This window comes from Pinus tabuliformis, chromosome X (genome assembly GCF_031772625.1).
Source record: "Pinus tabuliformis cultivar Carrire ecotype Pingquan chromosome X, CPIR1, whole genome shotgun sequence".
In the NCBI taxonomy this organism is placed as follows: Eukaryota; Viridiplantae; Streptophyta; class Pinopsida; order Pinales; family Pinaceae; genus Pinus; species Pinus tabuliformis.
In genome coordinates, this window is record NC_142308.1 from 846,051,785 (window position 1) to 846,076,357 (window position 24,573).

At 36.5% G+C, this 24,573-nt stretch overlaps 1 protein-coding gene across 1 annotated transcript in view; it reads right to left on the bottom strand.

The window, feature by feature from the left end:
• The window catches only part of LOC149142394 (Prolyl oligopeptidase family protein), a 320,206-nt gene extending 297,154 nt beyond the window's left edge, over positions 1 to 23,052 (bottom strand). The window contains exon 1 of the mRNA XM_089453124.1: positions 22,391 to 23,052. Within this exon, the coding sequence (XP_089309250.1) occupies positions 22,391 to 22,794 (404 nt within the window). The 5' untranslated portion in view covers positions 22,795 to 23,052. The remainder of the gene's footprint in view (positions 1 to 22,390) is intronic.
• Between the last annotated feature and the right edge of the window lie 1,521 nt (positions 23,053 to 24,573).

The window sequence follows — 24,573 nt, forward strand, 5'->3', positions numbered from 1 at the left end:
ATGTCTTCATAATTTCAAAGGATCGCTTTAATGTCACAAAAGCTCAGACCCTGTGACTCGGTTCATTTTTGTGGGTTGTTTCGATACCTCGACTCATGCAACTGACTCAGGATTAGCGGCTCATGGCTCTCTTTGTCTTGACGTATTCATGGTGATGTCGTTCTGGCTTGCTACATTATACATATGCAGTGACTACGCTTCTCAGGATCTCTATTGTGGCTACAATCCTCTATACATCGAAATTGAAACTAGTATTGTTGTGGCATTGCAATTGTAAAAATTGTGGTGTCGGCACTTGTCATTGATTTAGGTAAAGGCAACGTAATACTAATAGTAAATTTCTCTCTAAATGGCATCGCGCTTTATAGAGATCGATGGTGATTCGGTCTTGATGACTAGTAAGTTGCAATGACTCTGATGCGTAAATCACGTGAAACAAATCTACTACAACATCAATGGTATATGGTTTGTATGCCAACATATAACTCAACAACAACTTTGTCAAATTGTGAGAGTTGGTTGCCCGCAGTCTATGGCATGTGTAAAAGAAAGACCGAAACTTTGAATATGAACCTAGTATGACAAGAAATCTCTGTGGCATTATAAGGAAAGTCCAAAATTAGGTGACGAGTTTTTCTTGTGAAAAGAACAAGTAGGAGAAGATGTAAATTGTAATACATAAACAAAGCATATATTGGTTAAGCCGACCTAGAGCTTTGAAAAAAGATGATATATGGCAGAGACCTGATATGATCTTTGATATGATATTGAAACAATGGTATGATGACAGTGACATTGGACATATGGCAGTCATCCTTTATTAATGGATGATTTGACAACATTTTGAAATACTAAGGTACATGGAAGAAGAAGTTTGAGTCACCTTGTTGTGACAAAAAGTAGGGACGCAATCGATGATCTTGGGAACCGCATGAAGAAACAAGGACTTTGTATAACATCTTTATGGTTTGTACCCTAGTGTGAAGGGCAAAAGAAAATTTTGAAGTACCTTTGTTGGAGAATGATTGGCACTTAACAATCATAGAAGGATCAAATCCTTGCAAAGAAGAAGGCATGGTAAGAGGTATGTACAATTTATTTTATGTTGTAAGTCAAGATTATGATAAAGATAAACGGTCTGAAAAGTTCCAAGGGTTTTGCAATTAGTAGTATGGTTTTCCAATTCCTTCTAGGTCTTGATAACCATGAAATTTCTAGGGTTTATGGGACTTGTACATTATGAAGTCTTGAAGACTCTTGGTACTTGGGGTTTCTAAACCCTAGATTGAATTAACCTTAGGAACGAAAAACCCAACCCCAACTATTTGTTCCCTTTAAAGAAGCCCTAGCTCTCAGGCAATGACATCTAGGGTTTGCAGATTTAAATTTTGAAAGAATAATCTAGGGTATATGGTAAACCCTAGCAAGGGTTGAATTGAATAAACCCTAGGGTTGATGTTTCTACTAAAACCCTAATAAGGGTTAGATCAAGAAATATAGGGTTTGTAATGAGAACCCTAGAAGTACACCTTCTCAGAGAGCATGGAAACCCTAGATTAACAAAATTGACATCATGCCCCTGTCTTTGTATATTTTGCTTGGTTGTACTTGTCGGTGAAAATTGGAAGTACATAATAAAGGAAGCAAGATGAGAAGGACGGAAGAACAAAGCAAAGTAAGACTCATGCTTGATGATGATGAGCATTATGGAAAGACGGAACTGTACGGACCCTAATAGACATGATGTTGAGGCTTCCAGTAAATGAGTTCATTCAAGAAACACATTGATGTTTGAAAGATGAAGTAGAACCTTGTTGTAATATGAAGACAAAACATGCAAAGGAATGTTGACTTTAGAGGGAGCTAGTAACAGAATTTGACATGATGCCTTAACTAAGAGGCTATTATGATCTAGTAACTCTGATATCGATGATCTACTTAGATTATGACTTGGCTCCCTGGGATGACATATTGCAAAATCATGTGAAGAAGCTGGAAGGAGAATTTACTTGATGACGTCGTACCTACAGTTGTGTGATTTGATCATGGAACACATGGTTTGTTCAATATGGAAATAGACCATGTGAAAGGATGTTTATCTCAAAGGAAACAAGTAAGTAGAATCTGACATCTTGACAAAAGGCGATCATGTTGAGGTAATTATGATATTAATGTTTTGGTATTGGCTCTCTATATGGTTTTGCTACCTAAAAAAATGTTGCAGAAATGCATAATGGCAGTTAAGACAATTATTTGTTTTGAATTCGATTCATTGAATACATGGATTGAGAGGATGACTTTGGTAATCCTTGGAGGATCATGTGGTCAAGATGTCTACATCATCTTGGGAATGAAAGGTAGCAATACAAGAAGATAATATGACATGTATATTTCGAGGACAATGAAGATCACTTTCAGGATTAGAGGTAGCTATGATTAGCTCTACTTCGATTGCCTCAATATAATGCCTTTGTTGATGATGACGAAAGGAAAGCGATATGAAAGGTTGATGGCCTGAACCCTGTCACAGTTTGACTTCATTATATCCAGAAAGATAAAGTTCAATATGATGAGATGTAAAGGAGGGGAGGAGCCATATAGCTACTTGAAAATCTCCATGAAGAACTAGTAGTTGATGTATTGATGAAGACACGCTAAAGAGCTTCCCAATCGAAAGGAAGTAAGGAATCTCCTTTATGCTTAAGAGGGAGTAATAAGTCTCCTTAAATGTTTAAGGAGCAAGGATTTATTCCCTGACCAATAGGGAATGGGGATCTCCTCTCTCGTTGAAAGGGAGTGATGAATGGACATCGTATTCATATTCTCTTCTCCATGTGTCATGCACTAGGCCAGGAGTAACAGTGGTACATCTAGTGAAGGCAATGGAGGGAGAATGGAGAATGGGGGATTAGATAAGCATTTGAAATTGGTACTCCATGAGGATAGAAAATCCAAGATAGGAAGTTGATCAACACTCTTTGAGGATTGGATAGGTATCCAAGACAAGAGTGGTTGAAGAGGACTAGAATTCTTTAAGGATGGGTAATCCAAGATAAGAATAGTCATAAAAGGACCTACCTATTAAACATTCGGATGGGGTATGTGCTTTAAGAGGTAGTGTGGTGTCTCACGTAAAGCCTCCCAACATTATGCTTTAATATAAATAGAGCTTGTCAGTTAAAGGCCTTATTATGTTGACAATGTTGGTTATGAGCTTGTCAATCTAACTCTTCTTATGAGAATATTTCAGTTTGAGAGTATCCATGTACCAGGTGAACAATTATGAATATCTCCCTAGTTAAGGAGTGTTGGAGAATGTAACCAGTTTTGGTCTTCATAATTTGTACCATTATGTATTTTATGTAGAAAGCAAAAAAAAACAAATATTAATTTTCTAGACAAGATTGTTCTTCATGCTTCTAGGTTTTTGAGTCAAAAAGAGTCAAAATCCTATTTGGACCTATTGTAAAGAAAAGGGAAAAAGAATTTTTAAATATGTAATTTTGGGTCAGAAACCCCTCTAAATGCCAAGTCAGCCTACATGTCAAGTCGTCCATGCTCCAATGGACATGTTTATTTTCACCCCTCTGAACTATATAAATAGAGGGAAGACGGAGCTCACTTGAAACACACACTTGATGGATTGTGGTCTGAAATATCATAGAGGGGGAAAAGAAAAGTGGATGGCCGAAGTCTGAAAGAGAGGATATCTTCTTGAGCTAGAGTTTATGGAAGATCTGCCTTGGTACATCTCTTGTTGGTTGTCTCTTGCTAATGAATCTACTGGAAAGAATGAAAGTTTGACTTGGCATCTAGAGATGGAAGATTTTGTGGTTATGGGTCTTGGATATCTCATTTGATTTGATTCTATAAGAAGAGAAGTTTCTAGGTTTTCCCCTTGGAGGGGTTGTGCCCTGGGTTGGAGCCTATATCTTGTGTTTTTTTTGTTTCTATGATTTTCATGTTCATGTTATGGTAATTGTTTGATGAAAAAATCAAAATAAAAAAATTTAATAAAAAACCAACTAAATTCACAAGCAATTACTATGGATAAGGAAATCTAAACTAAACTATAAAGTGTCTCGATTTCCAGCAAAAGTTAGGTGTGCTAGGACAACTGTGTTAATTTTTGTAGCTTGGGAACCACAAATCATGGGTACTTGATTTGTGAGGAGGTGACTAAAGTACCCAAGTCATGAGTTTTAACCCCAAGTGAGTGGGAAAGAACTCAACATAATATTACAAGGGAAAGTGGGTAAAACTCTAAAAGGATCTAGAGTTTTCCTAAGAAACCCTAAAAGTGAAATATAAATAGAAGCCAAGGGAGAGGCCTACACATCACAAGAGAGGTCATTTCATGAGCGAATTCATGAGTAAGCATGGTGTGTCGAGATATCCTTACGACAACTTATTAGGGTTTCTTTAATTTGATTTCTCTTTAACATGACAATTACTTGTGATTTCTTATTATTTCTTCTTTTATTATTGAGTTCTTATCATCAAAATAATTGCCACAACTATGAAGATCACAAAGACAAGAACACAAGATGCAGGCACTCAGCCAGGGCAAAAACCCTCTCCTAGGGGAAAACCCAAAAATTATTCTTCTCTTCTTTAGAATCAGATCAAATGAGACAACCTATACTTTTAGACCAAGGCAAAGACTTTCATCCATCCACCAAACCAGCCTACCATGAAGACATGTCAAACTTCCAGAATCAAATCAAGAAAAGTAGCTCAAATCAAGTCAACTAGGGTCTCATCTCTCTCTTCCACCTATGCAATTTTCAGTCAACCCTGCACTTTTTCGGCCCTGTGGCATAAGATGATGAATTTCACATCTTCGCTAGGCTTCTAATCTCCTTCGCTTGGCTTCCTTTACTTCTCATAATAGGAAAGGCTCTTCCTTATGTATTTCGCAATTCTTCTTCACTTCTAGACTTGCAGATCAAATCCCATGATGATCTACTCCCAATAGGTTGAATGCACTTCTATTTATAGTCTTCGTCAAGGTGGTTGAATCCCTTTATAAGGCCGACTTGAGTGGAGGGCAGGATGACTTGGTGGAGGAGCCATATTTGACCATAATACATAAAATAAATTTTGTTTCTTTGACACAATAAGCCCAAGAAGGGTCTAGTACAAGATGACATGGACAAAGACTCAAGACATAAACCCTAGAAGCACTCAATGGGTGCTTTGACCTAGAGACAAAATAAACAAAGCATGAAACCCATGTTTAATAATAATTTTCTTTTATAATAATATTTATTTTCTTTCTTTTTGACAAATACATTACATCATGACTCAAGTACAATCATGAAGACCAATACTAGTTACATTTCTCAACATGGTGAGTAGATTTGTTCAAGGATGACCGAAGTTTGCCTAGTGAAGAGTGTTGCAGCACTAAAGGAATGGTTTGAGTACTAGTCTATGGGCTAGACGGGGTTTGGTACTAGCTGCAAGGAGCTTCAGGCAGCCAAAATTCTAGAAAGCCAAAGTAGGGCAAGTCACAAAGGTTTTGCGGCAACAAATCTGGATCCGAGGACATAAGGAAGGGCCGAGTTCACTTGCAAAGTCAATCGAGCCAACAAAATAAGGGTTGAGGCCCAGCTAAGGTAAGTCGAGACTAGTCCAAGGGTTTAGAGGCCTAGATTTGGTCAGATTTGAACCTCGGATCAGAGCTTCAGTTAGATTTGTGTTAGAGGACAAGATTAGAGGCTAATCTAGGAGATTAGAGGTCGTTGGTCTAACTATGATACAAGGAGGGATAGTCGCAGCTGAAGAGAGAGGCCCATATCTGGTATATCTAGGGGTTGGTTTGTGTACAGACCTCCCTCAACAAGGAAGAAGGGTTATGCTCTGAGTTAAGGAGGTCGCAACCCTAGAAAGGGTAGATATGTTTGCATTAGCCTCAGATCTTAGTGCTTAAGGAGGTTGCGAAGCCTCATGTTGCAAAACAGATAGGACTGTGATCTTAAGAAGGCCAGTCGAGGCAGAAAAAGAAGGGTCATAGCTGAGGGAATGTGTCTGAGTCTAGGTCGTAGGCCTAGAAGGTTCAGATCCGAGGAACTAAGAGTCTATAGAAGAGGGTCGAGGAGATCTAGCCACAGAAGTAAAGGAGCATATCTAGCAAACCAAGAGGCTATAATAGTAATTGCAGAAGGATTGGTTGCAAAGAACTGTAAACAATCCAAGGATTGTGAGTTGAAGGACTGGCTCAAGTATGCATTTGTCTCATTGGACATTGTTTGGAACCCAAGCCCTGTAAGAGGAACTTGAAGAAAGTCCTAGTTTGCCTCTAAATGATAGGGAATCTAGTAGATCACCAAATAAAGTGCATACATCCTCAGCTCTAGACAAATCCTTAAATGAAAACAGAAACAATGAGAATAATTGTGCACCAAACTCCTCTAAAGATTGCAGTGCTCTTAGAAAGATTGGATTGGAAGACAAGAAAAATCCATCCAACCTGTCTATACAGTCCAAGAGAGATATTGCTACTTCAGTGGACATTTCTTCCTCCATTCTGTTGGAATTTTAAGAAAGATGGTAAAATTCTTTGAATAGATAAATACTTGTGAATATTATGTTCTTATTTTAATCTTTCTTCATCAAGCAATTACCATAAGAGTAAGATCATAGTATGCACGAAGAGACACAACAATTTATCCTGGGAAAACCCCCTATGGGAAAAACCCAGCGACCTTATTCTCAAAGAAATCTTCAAATCAACAAGAGAAATCAAAGCCAATGTAGCCCTCCACAATTGTTAAGCTGGTTTCTTCAGTTCTTCAATGCTTAGTCCACTGAGATCATCAAGAGGATAGTCCTCTTACAATCCCTTAAAGGCAATGCTTGAGCGTTCTCACTTCTTGTTCTCCATATATTGATCTTTAGACAACTGAAATACCTCGGACCACTCTACTACAAGACTTCAGACTTCTTCCAGCAAGACTTCTAATCTTTGTAATATAACAAACCCTTGTAGTATATATTTTTGGATTTTTGTGATAAACTTTAAGGATCTTTATTCCTTCTATGCACACCAAATATTACAGACCTTGGTTCTCACTGTAATTCCGTGCTTTCTGTAACTTCCGATGCCTCAACAAACTTCTTCCAGACTTTGGATAAACTTTGATTTCCTTTAAGACTTCAGATGAGCTCAGATTTCTTTCCAAACTTCAGATAAACTCATATTAGTACAAACAAGCTTCCTTTACTTTGATGTCTTCTTGAATACTCCTCCTTCGTTTCTCGTGGATAGTGGAACAAACTTTTCTATCTTCAGATGACTTCAAATGGATTTTAGAAACAAATTTGAGAAAGACTAGTATTTGTAGTTCCAATTGAATACTCCTACATTTCTCATGGATAGTGGAACAAACTTTCCTATCTTCAGATGACTTCGAATGGCTTTTAGAAACGAATTTGAGAAAGACTAGTATTTGTAGTTACAATTGCAGACCTTTGCATTAGATTTATGAGTGAACTGAATTGATGGTTAATGTGTAAACCGAATTGTATGTATATATATTCATCAACTGGCTTGAATAAGTGCAAATGAGGAAGCAGGCTGACTTGATCTTGATGTTAGCCGACTTAACACAAGTGGAGGATCTTGAGGTTGTGTAACAAATAAAATTTTCCCTTCTTTTCTTGTCATCAAAAACATGACTTACAAGAATATAATTTGATGAAAATTAAGCATGAAGAACGTGCTAGTGACAAATATAATAAATTGTTTTTCCAAATATAAAGATAACAATAGCATTATGAAGACTGACCATAGCTACATTCTCCAACACTCCCTCTTAGCGAAGGAGGTATTCATAATGACTATCTAGATATTCTTTGTTGTAATATTTCTTTAAAAAAAAGATTACACATTTCATAGTACCATTATTCAGGTTCCTAACCAATGGTACTACATAATCAATACATGTTGATACATGATCATTGTTCACCATCAAGCAATTAATCTCTCTATACATAGTCTAGGTGAAACATAAAAAACCTTATCATAGGCCTGATACTAAACAGGCTCACTTTAAAGAGTTCTCAGCAAGATAATGTGAGGAATCTGCTTATTTGAGTTGCCTCCATAACTACTCTTTGACCAAAGTCACAATGATAAGAGCCCTCTCTTCACAACCAAGGTGCCAACCCAATAGACATTCTTCTCTTTAGGACTCTAGGTGCTTATCTAGGCTACTGCCAAGACACCAATCCAAAATACATGTTGATCTAGGGATCTAGGTACCATCTAGGCATCAAACCAACACATACTATTCAAGGGATCTAGATACCATCTAGGCTACTGCCAAGGTATCAACCCAACAAATATTGTTTCAAGGATCTAGATACCATCTAGGCTACTGCCAAGGTATCAACCCTACATCTCATAGGAATCTAGGTACAATCTAGGCTTCTGCCAAGGTACCAACCCTACGTTCCACAGGGATCTAGGTAACATCTAGGCTTCTGTCAAGGTACCAACGCTATGTACCATCATAAAAGCTAGTCAACCTAAGGTACAATTACTAGTCACCATGATCTGGTAGGCGCCTTAACCTCATGGTATGCAGACTAGTACAGGTTTGCCATCATCAAGGTCAAATTTTCAGGAACATTTGTGTTCCAACTACACAGGGTTGGTCAAACCCTAGAGGACATTCAACTCCTCATACCATAGGGTCAAAATCCTATATTACAAGGTTGTAATTATCTTGCTCAAACCCTAGACCTATCACAGCTTTAGCTATAAAATATAATATAAAGATAATACTGAAAGACATACCTCAAAATTTGAGAATTGGACTACCCCCTCTAAGTCCAAAGCTTAAATTCAAGGTTCTTAAAAGCTCTTTCTGAATCTATAGTCCTTTCAAGATTCAAAGCTCCCTCTGAATCCAGGACTTGTCACAGACTTTGTTTTGATATTATAACTTCTTCTAGCTCAATCATGTAACTGCAATTATCTATGGAGATCACAAAAGAATAGTTACAATCAAGTAAAGGAAATAAAACAAAAGACTAAATTTACTAAGGAAAAATTAATAATAGTAAAAGAGGAGAGATAAAGTACTTGTCTTTTATGAACAGCAACAACTCCCTATTGATCTTGTATTTCTTGCCATCATTGATCTAGATATCATAATGGTTTTTCTTCATTTTAACTACTCATCCTAGGGTTTTGTCTAAACCCTAGGGATTATCTCGTTAAGCCTTTCTAGACTTGCAAACCCTAGAAATCAAAAAGTTGTAAAACCCTAATTGTTCTTTTTGCAAATAACAAACCCTAAAGTCAATTATGCATATGATTCAAAATCCTAAATATATTTTTACACGGTATATACTACACTAGGGTTTTGTTAAACCCTAAACCTATCCTTTTTTTTAGTAGTATAAATCTCAGACATCAGAATCTTCTGTTTTGGCCTTTTTTGTTGGTTCGTTAGTGTAAGCAACAGCAACCTGATCTCTTTCTCTTTTCCTATTGTCATTCATTCTCTCAAGACATTGGTTTCTATAATGACCAAATTTGTGACAATGGAAACATTGAATCTTTGATAAATTTGTCTTCCTTTGTTGATTTTTATTTGAAACTTTGTTTGGAGAACCAGGTTTCTTACTTTCTCCTTTCTTCTTGAAGCGAGTTGTATAAGCATTAGAGATAGAATTTTCTTCTTCTTCAGGGTTTCCTTCCATTAGTGTACATCTAACTTCTTCTTAAAGTTGAGAGCAAGCAGTCCACAATTCTTCAAAAGATGAAGCCTCTTTCCAGCTATTTATACTGGCTACGAAAGCATTCTAGGATCTAGGTAATCCTAAAAGTGTTGAAATTACAAGTTCTTTATCAGGGATGATCTCATCAATTGCTTGAAGTTCATCTCTTAGACGAGAGATCCTTACAAAATATGAAGACACGATGTCATCTTTTGTCATCTTGATGGTTCAAAGCTCATTCTTTAAGCTTGCTACTTGACCAATATTTTTTATTGTAAATAGTTTAGAGAGAGCATCATACATCTACTTTGAAATATCTAGGTTGGAGATAAAGGGAATTAGATTGTCTTTGATTAAATCCACAATGAGGCTCATGGCAATTATGTCATTTTCCCTTAATTTTTCTTTCCCCACATCATCTGATGGTTTTGTGATTTTGCCTTTCACAATGTCCAAAACTTTGTTTCTTGCAAGGATAAGATCCATTCTTGTCTTCCAAGCTCTAAATTTTGAAGCTTCTTGTAATTTGTTTTCTGACTTCATTGAGGATGCCATAAGTATAAATTAGATTAGAATATCAATGTCTCTTTTATAAAGATTTAGTCTCCAAGAAAAGATCTTGATCTCATTGCCCCTTCCTTCAAAGCTTTTCAACCATAAGCTCTGATACCATGTTGGAATTTTAAGAAAGATGATAAAATTACTTGACTAGATAATTACTTGTGAACATTATGTTCTTATTTTAGTATTTCTTCATCAAGCAATTACCATAAGAGTACAATTACAGTGCGCACGAAAAGAGACAACAATTTATCCTGGGAAAACCCCCTATGGGGAAAAACCTGACAACCTTCTTCTCAGAGAAATCTTCAAATCAACGAGAGAAATAAAGTCAATGTAGCCCTCCACAAGTGCTAAGCCAATTTCTTCAGTTCTTCAATACTTGGTCCACCGAGATCATCAAGAGGATAGTCCTCTTACAATTCCTTTAAGACAATGCTTGAGTGTTCTCACTTCTTGTTCTCCAAATATTGATCTTTACACAATTGAAATACTTCAGGCCTGTTGACCCTACCGCCCACACCTACCTACAAGTCAGTGAGAAAAGCCTTCAACCCCACAAGGTGTGGTTGGTGGCAGGGAACTCAGGGAAGGGGTTGTCACACTAATCTTGACTCTCTCCATTTGAGCTATCTCCTAGGTTAGCTAAGGGGGCTAGTCCCTAATCAAAAGTTAATTTAAAAGAAGATATGAGTTTCTAGGAGAATTGTTAGAGTTAAATAGATGATCTCTTTAAGATTTATACGTAAACAATTGATATGAACAATAACCATCATAAGATAAGCATGAAATATATAAACAACCAGTGCCTTCCAAGTATTTGCTCTTTAAGAAATGAAATTGTATTTTGCTTAAAAGGAAGTGAAATGCTTTCAAATGGAAAGCCAAAATAACCCTAAAAAGTGAAACACTAAATTGTTAGCACAAGATATTATAAATGCTTTAAAAATGAATAAGTCTACAAATCAAAGCATGGAAAATATCTTGCTCAAAAGGATATGAAAATAACTCAAATGTTAGACCAAGATGACAACAAAGTATGTTACAAAAATAATCTACACGAGGCTAGGCCAAAAAGTATGAGCAAGCTCTCTTCTTTGACTAGCCATGACTTAGCTCTTTGAAATAGCCAGATATTGATAAATGAAGTACAATATGTAAAAAATAAATTTTTCCAAGTTTGATATTTTGATGCAAGAAATAAAAGCTTTAAGAAACTTGAAAGAATCCCTACAAGACACAAATAAGATATAGATGAGACTTTGGAATTCAAAACATGCATGTTCTCCTTGAATATTTTTCAAGAATGGGTTGATTCCTCCGAGAATTTCCCCTCGCGCTTAAAAAGTTTGACCAAATAATGATTCATCTAGAAAACTTCACCACAAATCATTAAATCAACATGAAATTAAATAAGTGCAGTGGAAAGAATTCCTAGAGATACATCTATAACTTGAAACAAGCATGAAAGAAATAATGACATGAGGAAATAAATAGAAGCATAACAACAAGTCAAGAATTTACCACACATGCGAGGAGAAGAACACCATCACGTTTTTCCTCAAAGACTGTTGTATTATATTGCAAGTAGTGAATACAATCCCGCAAAGTCTCCTCAAGCACAATAGCTCGTATTACATGATACAATATGAGAGCCCATGGCTCTATTATATAGAGAGTTGGGAGCAAATTCCAAAGAAGAATGACAATGACAAATGTTGTTGGAATCAATCCCAATGTAGAAGTGATTAATCAAGTGGCATGAGGTGACAATCCGAAAGAGAAATTTCGAATTTGTTGAATGGAGCTCCAATGCTAAGTATAAAAATCGAATTCTAGCAAGTGGACATCATTTTCTTCTTCCCTTATGTGCCAAATTCGAATTTTATGATAGAAAGGCAGGTGTATATGGGTGGTAAGCCATGTGCGGACAATTTCCCACAAAAATCTCCACCAAATATTCTCCCAAATCCTCTCAAATGTGCATTAATCTCACAAATTCGAATTTCCAAGTAAGCAGTTTTCTCCTTTAATGTCAGAAATTCGATTTCATTTGAGCACATGTCCTTTCCTTGATTTTAGGAGTCCACATCACCTTGGGACTTCACTTTAACTCCCCCATAATTTTCCACCTCATTTCCACAACATTTAGAATGTGTGGATATTTATTTTTCTCCATTTATTTAATTTCTAGCTTAATTAATTGTCTAATTCCCACTAAACTTAGGAAAAGTGGGTTTTAAGGGTCCAAAATACATTATTAACCCCTCAAAGTGTGTCCTAGTAGAAAGTTGAGAGTGAAAGGTGTAATTTTGATTACTCATACCCCATACAACTTCTCTAGACTACACTTATTACAATTTAAATACAATTTTATTTGCAATTTTTGACCTGCGAGAAATCTAAAAAATTAAAAAATGACTATATAGACCTAACCAAATTCCACGAAATTTTTTATGTGATCTAGTATGGTAATATACAACGACTCTAGACACTAAGATGTGTTAGGGGCTCAACCTTCAAATCGTCACCCCGGCTTTGGGGTAAAAAGTGGATGAAAAAAACCCAAAAAATTATCAGCCTCTGAGAAAGAAGGGATCATTAACTAGATAAATAAATAAATAAACACTCCAAGGTGTACTCATTTGCTGATCGAGTCCCAACATCCTAAGCCTGTTACAAGCTCAAAAAACTCATCATTACTAGTATCACTTATTGTAATTCCCTGCAGGGTGTGGAATCTGGATACAAGAAAGATGATGAGAAGATTGAAATAGAGTTAAAAAACTCTGTTGACTGGTGATATATGATGGTACAACTGTCTTTTGGATCATCCTTGGGCATGGAGTTTTCATATAATCATCAAGTGCCACTCGAGTGGTCAACAAGGTCACTATATTGCAAGACTTCAAAATTCTTCCAACACGATTTCTGATCTTTGTAATATAACAAACCCCTGTAGTATATCTTTTCAGATTTTTGTGATAGACTTTACGGATCTTTATTCCTTCTGTGCACACCAACTATTACAGACCTCGGTTCTCATTGTAGTTTTGTGCTTCCTATAACTTTGGATGCCTCAACAGACTTCTTCCAGAATTCGGGTAAACTTGGATTTCCCTTCAAACTTCGAATGAGCTCAGATTTCTTTCCAAACTTCGGATAAACTCAGATTAGTACAAACAAGCTTCCTTTACTTTGATGTCTTCTTGAATACTCATGTTGTGTTTCTCATGGGTAGTGTAACAGACTTTTCTATCTTCAGATGACTTCGGTGGCTTCCATAAACGAATTTGAGAAAGACTAGTATTTGTAGTTCCAATTGCAAACCTTCGCATTAGATTTATGACATAATTGAATTGGTGCTTAAAGTGTGAACTGAATTGTGTATATATATATATATATATTTGAACAGGTGTGAATGAGGAAGTAGGCCGACTTGATCTTGACATTGGCCGACTTAGCACTTGTGGAGGATCTTGAGACTATGTAACAAATATAAGTTGTCGTTCCTTTCTTTTCATGAAGAAATGACTTACAAGAATATAATTTGATCAAAATTAAGCATGAAGAACATTATAGTGACAAATATAATAAATTGTTTTTCCAAATACAAAGATAACAATGGCATTATGAAGACCGGCCATATCTACATTCTCTAACACATTGATGAAAGGTATGGAAATCCAGCAAGCGAGGAAAGGGCTGAAATGAATAATGACATTGCAAGGGAGTCTGTGTACAAGTTTCCAGGCAATGAAGCACTTGAGGTTGCTATGCAGGTGGCAGAGGAAGTGGAAGAAGAGATGGAAAGCTATGGGAAAGTCTCACTTGAGGGAGAGAATAATTTGGAAGCATGCACAAATCATAAGACAACTCTGTCATCCACAGATCATCCTAAATCCAAAGTTGCAGATGAACACATACCAAAATCTAGAGTGTGGAAAAAGAACAACGATGGTGACTGTGATGTTGCAGAGATACTAGATGCATGATTAAGAAGTATTTTAGAGAATATTAGACTCATCTATCTTCTTGAATGAGGAGGTTGGGATACCTCTACTAATGGGGAAGATATGCTATCTTTGGGTGAACAAAAGAGGCTTGGCATGGCTCACTTATTTTTTCATAATCCCAAGTTTGGAATTCTTGATGAGTGCACCAATGCTACAAGTATTGATGTTGAAGAACAATTGTACAAGTTTGCAGGTTATCTTCAAGAAGATGGACAAGAGTTCCTAATTGTATTATTGGATGGGCTTCATGAAGATCTAAATCACGTGAAAAACAAGCTTTGCACAACGATTGATGATGACAATGAATGCTCAGATAAAACATTTGCACATATATATCGTGCACACCATACAACACGTGAAGATTCCATTATTCTAAAGTTCTTTGGAGGACAAATTTTATAGCACCTGAACTTGCATTTGCATGAGGACAAGAAACGTTGGGAAGGGGGGACTATAATGTCCTCTTCCAATTAATTGTTCGAGGCTATAGTCATTGATAAAGGGAGAATCCCATTATCCAATGTTTTTGGGGCAACATTGGGTAAATTTGGAGTAATTCGGAAAAATCTTGGAGAGGAAGCCAAAATTAGGGGCAAGTGGAGGGAAACTTGCAACCCCTCACACTAAAATAAGGAGAAGAGTGTTATGAATATAATTCATAACAAGTAAATAAATAAAATGAATGTAAATATTAATTAATCAAATATTGGTTATGCTATGTAATCATTAAGTTAAGTGAAAAGGCATGTCTACAAGACATGCCTAGTCACAAAAGGACACTTGCTTAGGTATATGTATGCGGGTCCTCATTGTAACATTCATCACTTGTACATTTTTATATATAATAAATTATTATTACAAATACTTTTCGTGTATTTTTACGATATTAAGTCAACAAGCTATCAGTTTTTATGCTTCAGTGGTATCAGAGCCATGGCACAATATAATCATGCGATTCTTTGAACGTTGTTCACCACACAATGTGCCATTATGTTCACGTCCTGAATGCGTTGAGCAGTTTAGTAAAATTCAAGAAGCATTTCAGCGTTTAGTAATCATTTGCAGAAGTTAAAGCATGTCAAAAGGAAATCGATAATAAGGAAGATAATAGCGACAATGAAGAAGACATTGAAGATGATGAAGAGGAAAATGTGGAAGAAGAAAAAGAAGAAGAATTCGATCAAAATGTTGATAATGATGAATATGAAAATGATACAGATCAAGATGATGATTCTAATGATAATGAGCATGAAGATGAGGTCAATGAGGACTATCTTGACAAACAAGAAGATGAACAATATCATAACAATGAGGAAGATGATGAAGAAGATCCACATGAAGATGAAAATGATCTCAACAACGATTGTGATGAGAAGGATAGTCAAAGTGGGTATATGAAAACTAGAGAAGAAGACCACTCAAAATCCGAATCCAATTGGACATATGAAAAAAAGAAGTAGCTTATCTTGTTTGTCATTCAGATCAGAATGAGGTTACAAAGTCCCCCGAAATCCCATGGACCTCCAATGGAAAAACATTGGCTGTCATACAACAACAACAAAATTCTGATTCTAAACTTTCCCACTTGCAATTCAAACGCAAGATTGGATATTGAAGGTATTGATGGGAGGTCTGTTAAGGGTAGAATCTATAAGCTGCAATGCATTGTAGATAATTTGGATTTGATTGAAGACTCAAGCACCTGCAACCCAATTGCTAGATCATTGGATCTTTCTGAGATTATTTCCAAAAACAAAGTAGATCCTAAGAGTCTGATCAACTGGGACAATGTTAAGATTCATATTGTTGAGGTTTTTAAAAGGGAAAATGCCTTGATTTGAGTTGTGTTGTGTCTCAACGTGTTTTGCTTAGGAGTTCCATTTGAGAAAAGGCGGGGAATGAAGGTGAAGATATGGATAGAATTGGAGATGAATTCTTGACAGGGTTCAGCAGGAAAATGGTGAATTCTGGAAGGGAAAACATACATGGCAATTGGTTTTAGGGTTTTTATCAAGTAAGAAATGCATGGCTTTGGTTACTATTTTTGATAGCAGGCATAGTTGTCTTCCATTATCTGCTATTCTGGAGCCTTTTACTGTCCATGTAAGCATGCTTTATATATTGGATTCAACTAGAGACCTTAGAATTACTAGAACTTCCCCATTCAAAGAAGTTGTTGGGGATTTTTCTCAAGAAAATCCTGATCATGGAGATGTTGTACAAGTTTCTCAAGAAAATTGTGAAGTTGTACAAGTTTCTCAAGGAAATCATGATCATGTTGATGTTGTACAAGTTTCTCAAGAAAATCCTAATCATGTTGATGTTCTGCAAGTTTCTCAAGAAACCAGCGCATTAACAAATGTATAGCGACAAGTTAAAAATGAAGTTGGTTTAGAGAAAAATGAGGAGCAATCAACCTTGTGTAAGAGAAAAAGGACCACACCTTCTAATGTGAGTTCCAAGAGATTAAAAAGCTCAGAAGTGTGCACAGAAACCCACAAAAATCTCAGAAGTGAGTGCGCAGACACCCACAAAAAGCTCAAAAGTGAGTGCAAGGACACCCAATAAATCCGATCTTCAGCTTATAAAATACAATACATGGGATCCATTATATACAGCCATTGTTTGTAGTTTGTGCAAGGCAAATCCTTATAAAACTATTGTTGATCCAACAGTAAAATTGGAAAGCAGATATAAGAAAACCAAGGGGACCCAATCCAAAATTTCAAGGTTCCTAAGTTGTTGGTTTGCTGAAAATTCCAAAAAAATGTATGTGGATCACGATGTTCAGCTCAAAGTTAGCCAACTAAATGAGAATGAGGAGGTTGCCACAGTTCTTGAGAAAAGTACAATGGAGTCTGCACCACTCCAGGAAGGTTTCGGTACTATTCTTAACAGCACATTTTCCATTGACCCAACTTCAGATTCTGTGGCTCCTACTGGTTCAAAAAATTCAGAGACACTAATCATTAGGACTCTTGATGAAAAAATTCAATATGTACTCTGCCATGACCACATTGATTTGGGTACCATAGCCAAACGCCTTGTGCAACAACTAATCTGTAATTTAAAACTTCAAACCATGGAGAAGAATTTTGTGTCCAATGATTATGGAAAAACTCTATCAATCTGTAAACAAGACATGAACACGCTCTTGAAGGAGCCGAAGCAATTAGTAGACAAGTACAAGGAATGCCTGCTTCCTCGTTCGTCTTCTGCATACACCTCTAAAGACAAAGCTAGAGAACATGAATTGCAAATTTTATTTCGTATGGAGATACTTTTTGCACCGAATATTACAGAAGGAATGGAAGAGGATGTAAAGGAGAATTGCACAGAAGACATTTGCATGCTTTTGGAAAATATACAATTCAACTTGTCCGAAAGTACTAATGGAGAAAGTCTTATTGAATTCGCAGACGCAGTCATTAAATCCAGGTACACGGAATGTGTGCCGAAGATAATTGACAAAGTGTATGAGCACATGGATTTTCTTGAGTTGGATGCATCAACATCTTCTGCAAAAGAGTTGATAAGCAACGGACTCAGCTTTCCCGTCGACGGCAGTCATTTCCCTAGAGTGTTGGCGCTGTGGAGAGCACATCGTTCATACATCGACTATTAATATGCCGCCGGTAGCACTGCGGGAGCCACGGTCAATGAACACGACCGTCGAGTGAGTCATTTGATAAGAACATTATAATTTATAACCTTATAATAGTTATATTATAATTTTTAAAAAATATATGTAAAAATACATATATATATATAAAGTTATTTAATTTTTAAAAAATAATAATAATAAATAAATAAATATTTAAGAGTTATTAAAAATAAAATTAGAGTAATAAAGTTATAAAAATATAGAAAATTAAAAAAAAAAATATATATATATATATATATATATCGATAACCTTGGATTCAAGATAGTGTTACCAAGCGAATTATACAGGCAAAGGTGCCAATGGCATCGAGTTACATATGCCGAGATGACAAATGCAAACTGAAGGAAACTGCTGATAATAAGCTTTGAGGACAAAGCTTCTGAAGGAAGAGGCTATGTTATGAATAAAATTCATAACAAGTAAATAAATAAAATAAATGTAAATATTAAATAATCAAATATTGGTTATGTTAATTAGTCATTAAGTTAAGTGAAAAGGCATGTCTAAAAGACATGCCCAGTCACAAAAGGACACCTGCTTAGGTATATTAATATATATGCGGGTCCTCATTGTAACATTCATCACTTGTACATTTTTACGATATTAGGTCAACAAGCTATTAGTTTTGATGCTTCAAAGAGACCCCATAAAGAATCTATAAATAAGAGAGAGGAGAAATCACTTTCTCATCATTGTGGATTGGATATTTTTGTTTTGTGAGCTAAGGCTCTAACAGTTTTAAGACCCCTTTTTCCTTGATTGGTTTCAGTGGTGATGTCCCACCCTAACCAGTCCTTTCCCTTCTCTCATTTGTTTGATGTAGTTGTGTTGAGGAAAATTCATCTAGTTTTTGGCAACCAAGAAGAGAATTTCGTTGGACTATGGCTTGAAAAGTATTCAATGACTTATGGGCATGAACCTAGGGCAACGAAGCAATTGACGAAGTAGTGAATCAATCCAAACATTCTAATTGAGATAGCAGCCCCACCTCCATCTCTCTTCATGGCAAATCATAAGTTCTAAGGCGAAGTATTTATGTTGTTGAGCAAAGGTCTAGATTTATCTTGCAGTAGCCAAGTGAGGGAATAATTTAAGCCCAATCTGTAAAGAAGTGAGGGGTCTGGTTAGGGCTTCCCCTTCGGCAACCAAAATGAGGAACTATCCTCATCACCAGCTTATAAATTACATCCAAGAGTGATTCTTGGACAACGAATTAGGCAAAGGAGCAAACGTTGATCCCATTCCGAATAGCACATGGAATTGAGTCGGACTAGGTAGTAGGTCAACTACTGTGGTAGCTAATTACAATGCGGGAGAATCTTGGGACACTGTGACCTACCTCCCTCTGAGACTTTGTTGATGACGGTTTACCCCTGGATAGTAGAGGAAGGAATTGGGCATAGAGTCAAGTTGGCACCGACGTCAAGATTGGATGCAGCTGACTATGTATTACTAGGTTAGTAGAAACGACAGAAGTCAAGGCTAAGTTGTTACATAGGACACAAAACAATCTTGGGTAAGTGATTGTATTCAGAATTGTTGAATAGGGTTTGATTATTGTTGCAGTCACATATAATTTGCTAGGGTTATACTGGAGGGGATTATCACTTCTATGGAATCAAGCCTATTGGTGTAATACCTCTAAAAACGATTGCTACATTGAAACTGATGTGAACTATTGGTGTATTGCGAAATCTATTGTTGAATGCATTACTGTGTATTCTATACTCTCTACTTAAAATTGAAGAATATTATGAAATTAGTAGAGCTTATCTTGTGATTGTACAACTCTAGGGGCAAAAATACCCTTGGGACATTACATGGTATGACACATTGTCAGGCATGGTATGGTGAGGATGCTCTCCATTTGGTGGATTGGGTTTGGAGCAAATGATTAGCGCAGTAGTGACGCCCCCACTGGCACATCAGGAGATATGCCCTTCAAATTTACTAGTGATGGTTCACACTATAGTGGATCCCCTTATGGTCGGATGATATAGTGGTATACTTGGGACCCAAGTATCGAGGGATTTATTGATGGTCAGATAGTACAGTAGTATGGAATGACACAATGGTACATTTGGGACCTGGGTAATAATATGCAGGTTATGGCATTGGTTGAGGACAAGCAATCTTGAGGAGGGAGGACTATCATGTCCCTTTCCGAGTGATCACTACAGGGGAAACGATTGATTTAATTAGATTAAAATGTGACTATGAGAACAAGGTGAACTTTGTAAAGTCACATTATTATGTATTACTTGCCCATGGTATTGGTAACCATGGTATTGGCACCCATGGAATACTTACCCATGGTATTGGGATGGCCAAAAATTATAAAAGGGAGCTCAAGATCATTCTTTAGGGGGTGGATGGATGATTTCTCTTATTTGATTTTGAGCCCTTGTGGCTTAAGGAAGGGGTAAAACCCTATCCCTAAGGAAAATTGGTTTTGGTGTTGAAACTATACACCCTAGCCAATCTAAGGAGGAATCACTGCAGATTTCTCATTGGAGCATATTGATTGGCAAGATAGGTTTGCCAAAATTTTGGGGTTTTAATTTTGTTAGGAGATTTCATTTGTTTTGTAGGGCATATTTTATTTGTGAGGATATCTCCATTTTGTATGCAGGGCCAAGCTGATTTGTCGTGGTTTTCATTGATCTAGGAGCCGAGTTCATCAGAGCAAACAGTTTTATCTTAGAGATCAATTATAATGAGGGATTTATAAATTGTGAGTACAGCATCATTAGTGCAAGGAAGGTCAAGCCTATTAATTTCTGGGCATTAAATCTGTCATATGATAGAGGCTAAGGTGCCATATTTTGAAGGAGGCAGCACTGGTTATCTTGGAGATCGATTTATTAAAAGGGTAACTTCTGTAATGGAAAGAGAATCACTGTTGAAGATTTCTCCCTATGAGCAGACTTACTAAATAGCAGCATTCTCTGTCTTAAAACTACAGCCACCTTGTGCCATAATCTGGCCAAGAAAAATATATGTTTAAGCAGTCCATAATTCACATAATCCACCAGGCCAAGTTGCTTTGATTGCAGGGCAATTTAATGGTTTATCATTGGCAGAAGGGTAATAAAGAAACTTCCGGAATTGGAGGTGGAATACCTCAGCTCTGAGGGCCAAATATTCTTGTGCAAAGACAACAATCAAACCCAGCAATCCCTATTTTCTACAGGCAACATTCTCAGGTTTCAATGATATTTTGTAACCAGTTTTGACATGAGAATCTTTCTTTCAGTTTTAATAAAATAAATGCCGAGTTGCAGTTACTTTATTTATTGCACAAATGATGCTGAAGGTTTCTATTTAATTTGCATGCAAAATATTTGTCAAAATAATGGCCCCCTTTTATCCACAAAAAAACGGCTCGAATAATGTTTGTCAAAATGGCTGTTCATAAATTGTTTGACGAAATGTTTCAATGAGTTAATGGACAGTGTAGTCGTTGGATGTATGTTAAGTGTTTGACGGAAGGCTTCAATGAGCATTTTGATTATTTCACAAGTTTAATTTGCCACACCTAGGAATTATTCTATTGGCTGATGGGGCAATCCCACGAATCACAATTTGATTTTATTTTCATCCCTATGATCTCACACGCCGCAATGAAAACTGTTATACTGCCCCATTACCTATTGATCTCCATCAAGCTCTGGCATGTTAAACTTTAGCATAGAACTTATTACCTTGTAAGAAATATAGGTTATGATATTTCTTTTTTATTTCAATTTTGATTATTGTAGTATGGATGTCAATGGGCATTTAGTGACATTTTAGCTGGTGAAGTTTGCATTTTGTGGGATATTAACTGGTGAACAAGCTGACACAGAAAAGATGGGTTCTTAGTGCTGAAACTGCGAGGGGATTGGTTTCCTACCATGGATGGTCTGTGGATTTTACATCCAACAAATTTGTATGTAAACATTAGAAAGGAACATTGTATAATTTTGCATAACCCATAAAATGGCAGACAATTAATTGAACTGTAACATTTTCGTTTGACAAGCAGGTGAACGTGAAATTCCAGCGCACGAGGGATAACATTGAAATTGCCACTGATATTCGTATAGAAGTAAGACGAGCCTACTATCACATCAAGCCAAAGAACTTTCACATTGATATGATGCTATATAATCAATCCAACCCAGAGAATGCACAGGAAGGTGCCACATCAACCGAAGAACATACATAGAAATACTAGTACAGGAGTGATAAAGAATGCTATCACATTAACGCACGGACTTGCACTAAAAAACAAGGGTAAGGGACGGCTGTTGTCACATCAACCCAGGGACTGCGACCCAAAACCAGCCTCAAGATCGACAAAGTTTTTAGTGTGTAATGACTGACAATTTAAATGAAATGAGTAGTAAGAGATTGAAATGAATGAATCACCAGGGACCCCATCGGAGAGGAGGAGTACAGAGTTGATTGACCATCCTTCCAGCGATCTCGGACTGTAACTTGCGCTGTAGCTTAAGAGTGTCGGACATTACAGCCTCGCTGTATTTCTCTTCCTGCTCCATGTAAACGTCCATGTGACGCATTGCCACTCTGTCCTCAAGATGGGACATCCAGTGGTATTGATCGTTCCATGTTCTGCTGTGGATCTCAATGGGAAACGGCTTCTGAGGTGGCTTCGGGGGCATTGGAGGCCCCGGCGCCTTCGGCTGTGTTGCCCTCGATGCCTTTCTCTGCACATAAAATCTCACTACATCTCCCACTCCCAATCTATTCCCTGGTTTCAACCACTCGTTCAATCTCCTTGACCAGTATCCACGATTTTGCAACACCAACATGCTACTTCAAACTTACAGTGTAAGCTAACAAAATGAGCACCTCGGCGTGGCTCTGAACTGAAAACCTCCCCTTTTATTTCCAATTTATGCAGGGTTTAAGACGGGTTTAAGGCTACATATACCCTGCATGTCGTAAAATTTTGACAGCCATTAAGTGAGTTGCTAGTGCAATATGCTTCCTCTATAAGGTACGATTTTATTATTTTTAGTGTGGACTTTATTGAATTTGGGATACTATTGAGAGAAGCGCAAACAAACTCAGATGAAAATTCCTAAACTGCTATGAAGATTTCTAAGTATATAAAATTTTCAAAATATTTTGTCTACTGGATTTAGTTTAAGTGGTTGGAAAAATGTTGGTTTAATTTTTATACGTAACATAGTTAAATATCTTTTTTTTAACCATTTAAGAAAAATCTTTTTTTTAACCGACCATTTAAGAAAAATGTTGTTATTGTTTTAGTTTAAGTGTTTATTTTCCAGTATTCAAAATATTTTGTCGGGATTTAGTTTAAGTGGTTGGAAAAATGTTGGTTTAATTTTTATATATAATATAACTAAAGATTTCTGGTAACCAATTGTGTATATCTAGAGGTTAGAGGTTTAGTCTAAGTGTTTAAGAAAAATGTTGTTAATTTTTCTAATGAGTTTGATTCTTATATGTGATATAATGAATTTATAATAAATACTACATGTAATGTTGGCAATTTGAAAGTGTATATAACAAGAATGATAAATGATTAAAAAATGTATTTAGAACTTTATTGTTTTTTAAAAAAATTATTAGGAGATTTCTATTAAAAATATATATATGGTTTTTTGGCTAGAACCCTTACTTAGTTTGTCTAAGTCCACCATAATTCTACTTCTATGCTTATGACAATTTTTACCGACAATTCTGCATAGATGTCTATTATATACTCTATATTAAACTCCTAGATACACGCAATACTTACATAACATTATAAACTCAAATAGAAAAGAAATTGTCCAAAAAACTAGTCTTAAAAGTTAAGCACTCTTTCAAAATTGGATCTCATTGATCAATCTTGTTACCTTAAATCTTGAACTCTTTTCCCCTTTTTCCTTGTTACCTTTTCACTGTTTTCAACCTATATTGGAGCTAGCTGCAATCCTGCGACAAACATATCCTCCATCCTTGCCAGTTTGGAATGAATGGTTGTCATTTCAGTCTTGAATTCATTTTGCAACTGATCAATTTTGATCTACGTCAATTCTAGCTTGGAATTGGTTAATAGCTGGAAGGACTTATGAGCTTTCTCTTCAGCCTCATTTCGTTGGTTGAAGGCATTCAACATGCCTTCCATAGCCTCTAGAACCCTGTCCATGACGTGATTGACATCGACATTGCCAATTCTATGAGAAGAGGAACCCACATTCTCCATGGAAAAAATGCACAACATTAACACTTGCTTACAGAGGTTACTCTGATTGTTGTTGCTTCTCCATAACAGATCCTTGCTTGGTTTGAGGCCCATAGGATGAAATATAAACTTTGCCAACACATATAGTCCTAGAGGGTCATGTTGTCGAGACTGAAATATCCATCATGATCTTTGATCTCCTTACTTGTCACAATTGAATGCAGGACTGGATCATCCATCTCTATTCGGTTTTGATATTCTTGTTGGAGATGTAAATTGATATGAGGGAGATAAGAAAGTAACATCAATGTGAGGGGAATTGAATGCATACTCTTCAGCCACTTAATAATTCAAAGTCCAACATAATGCAATGAAAACACAAGGCACTTGAAAG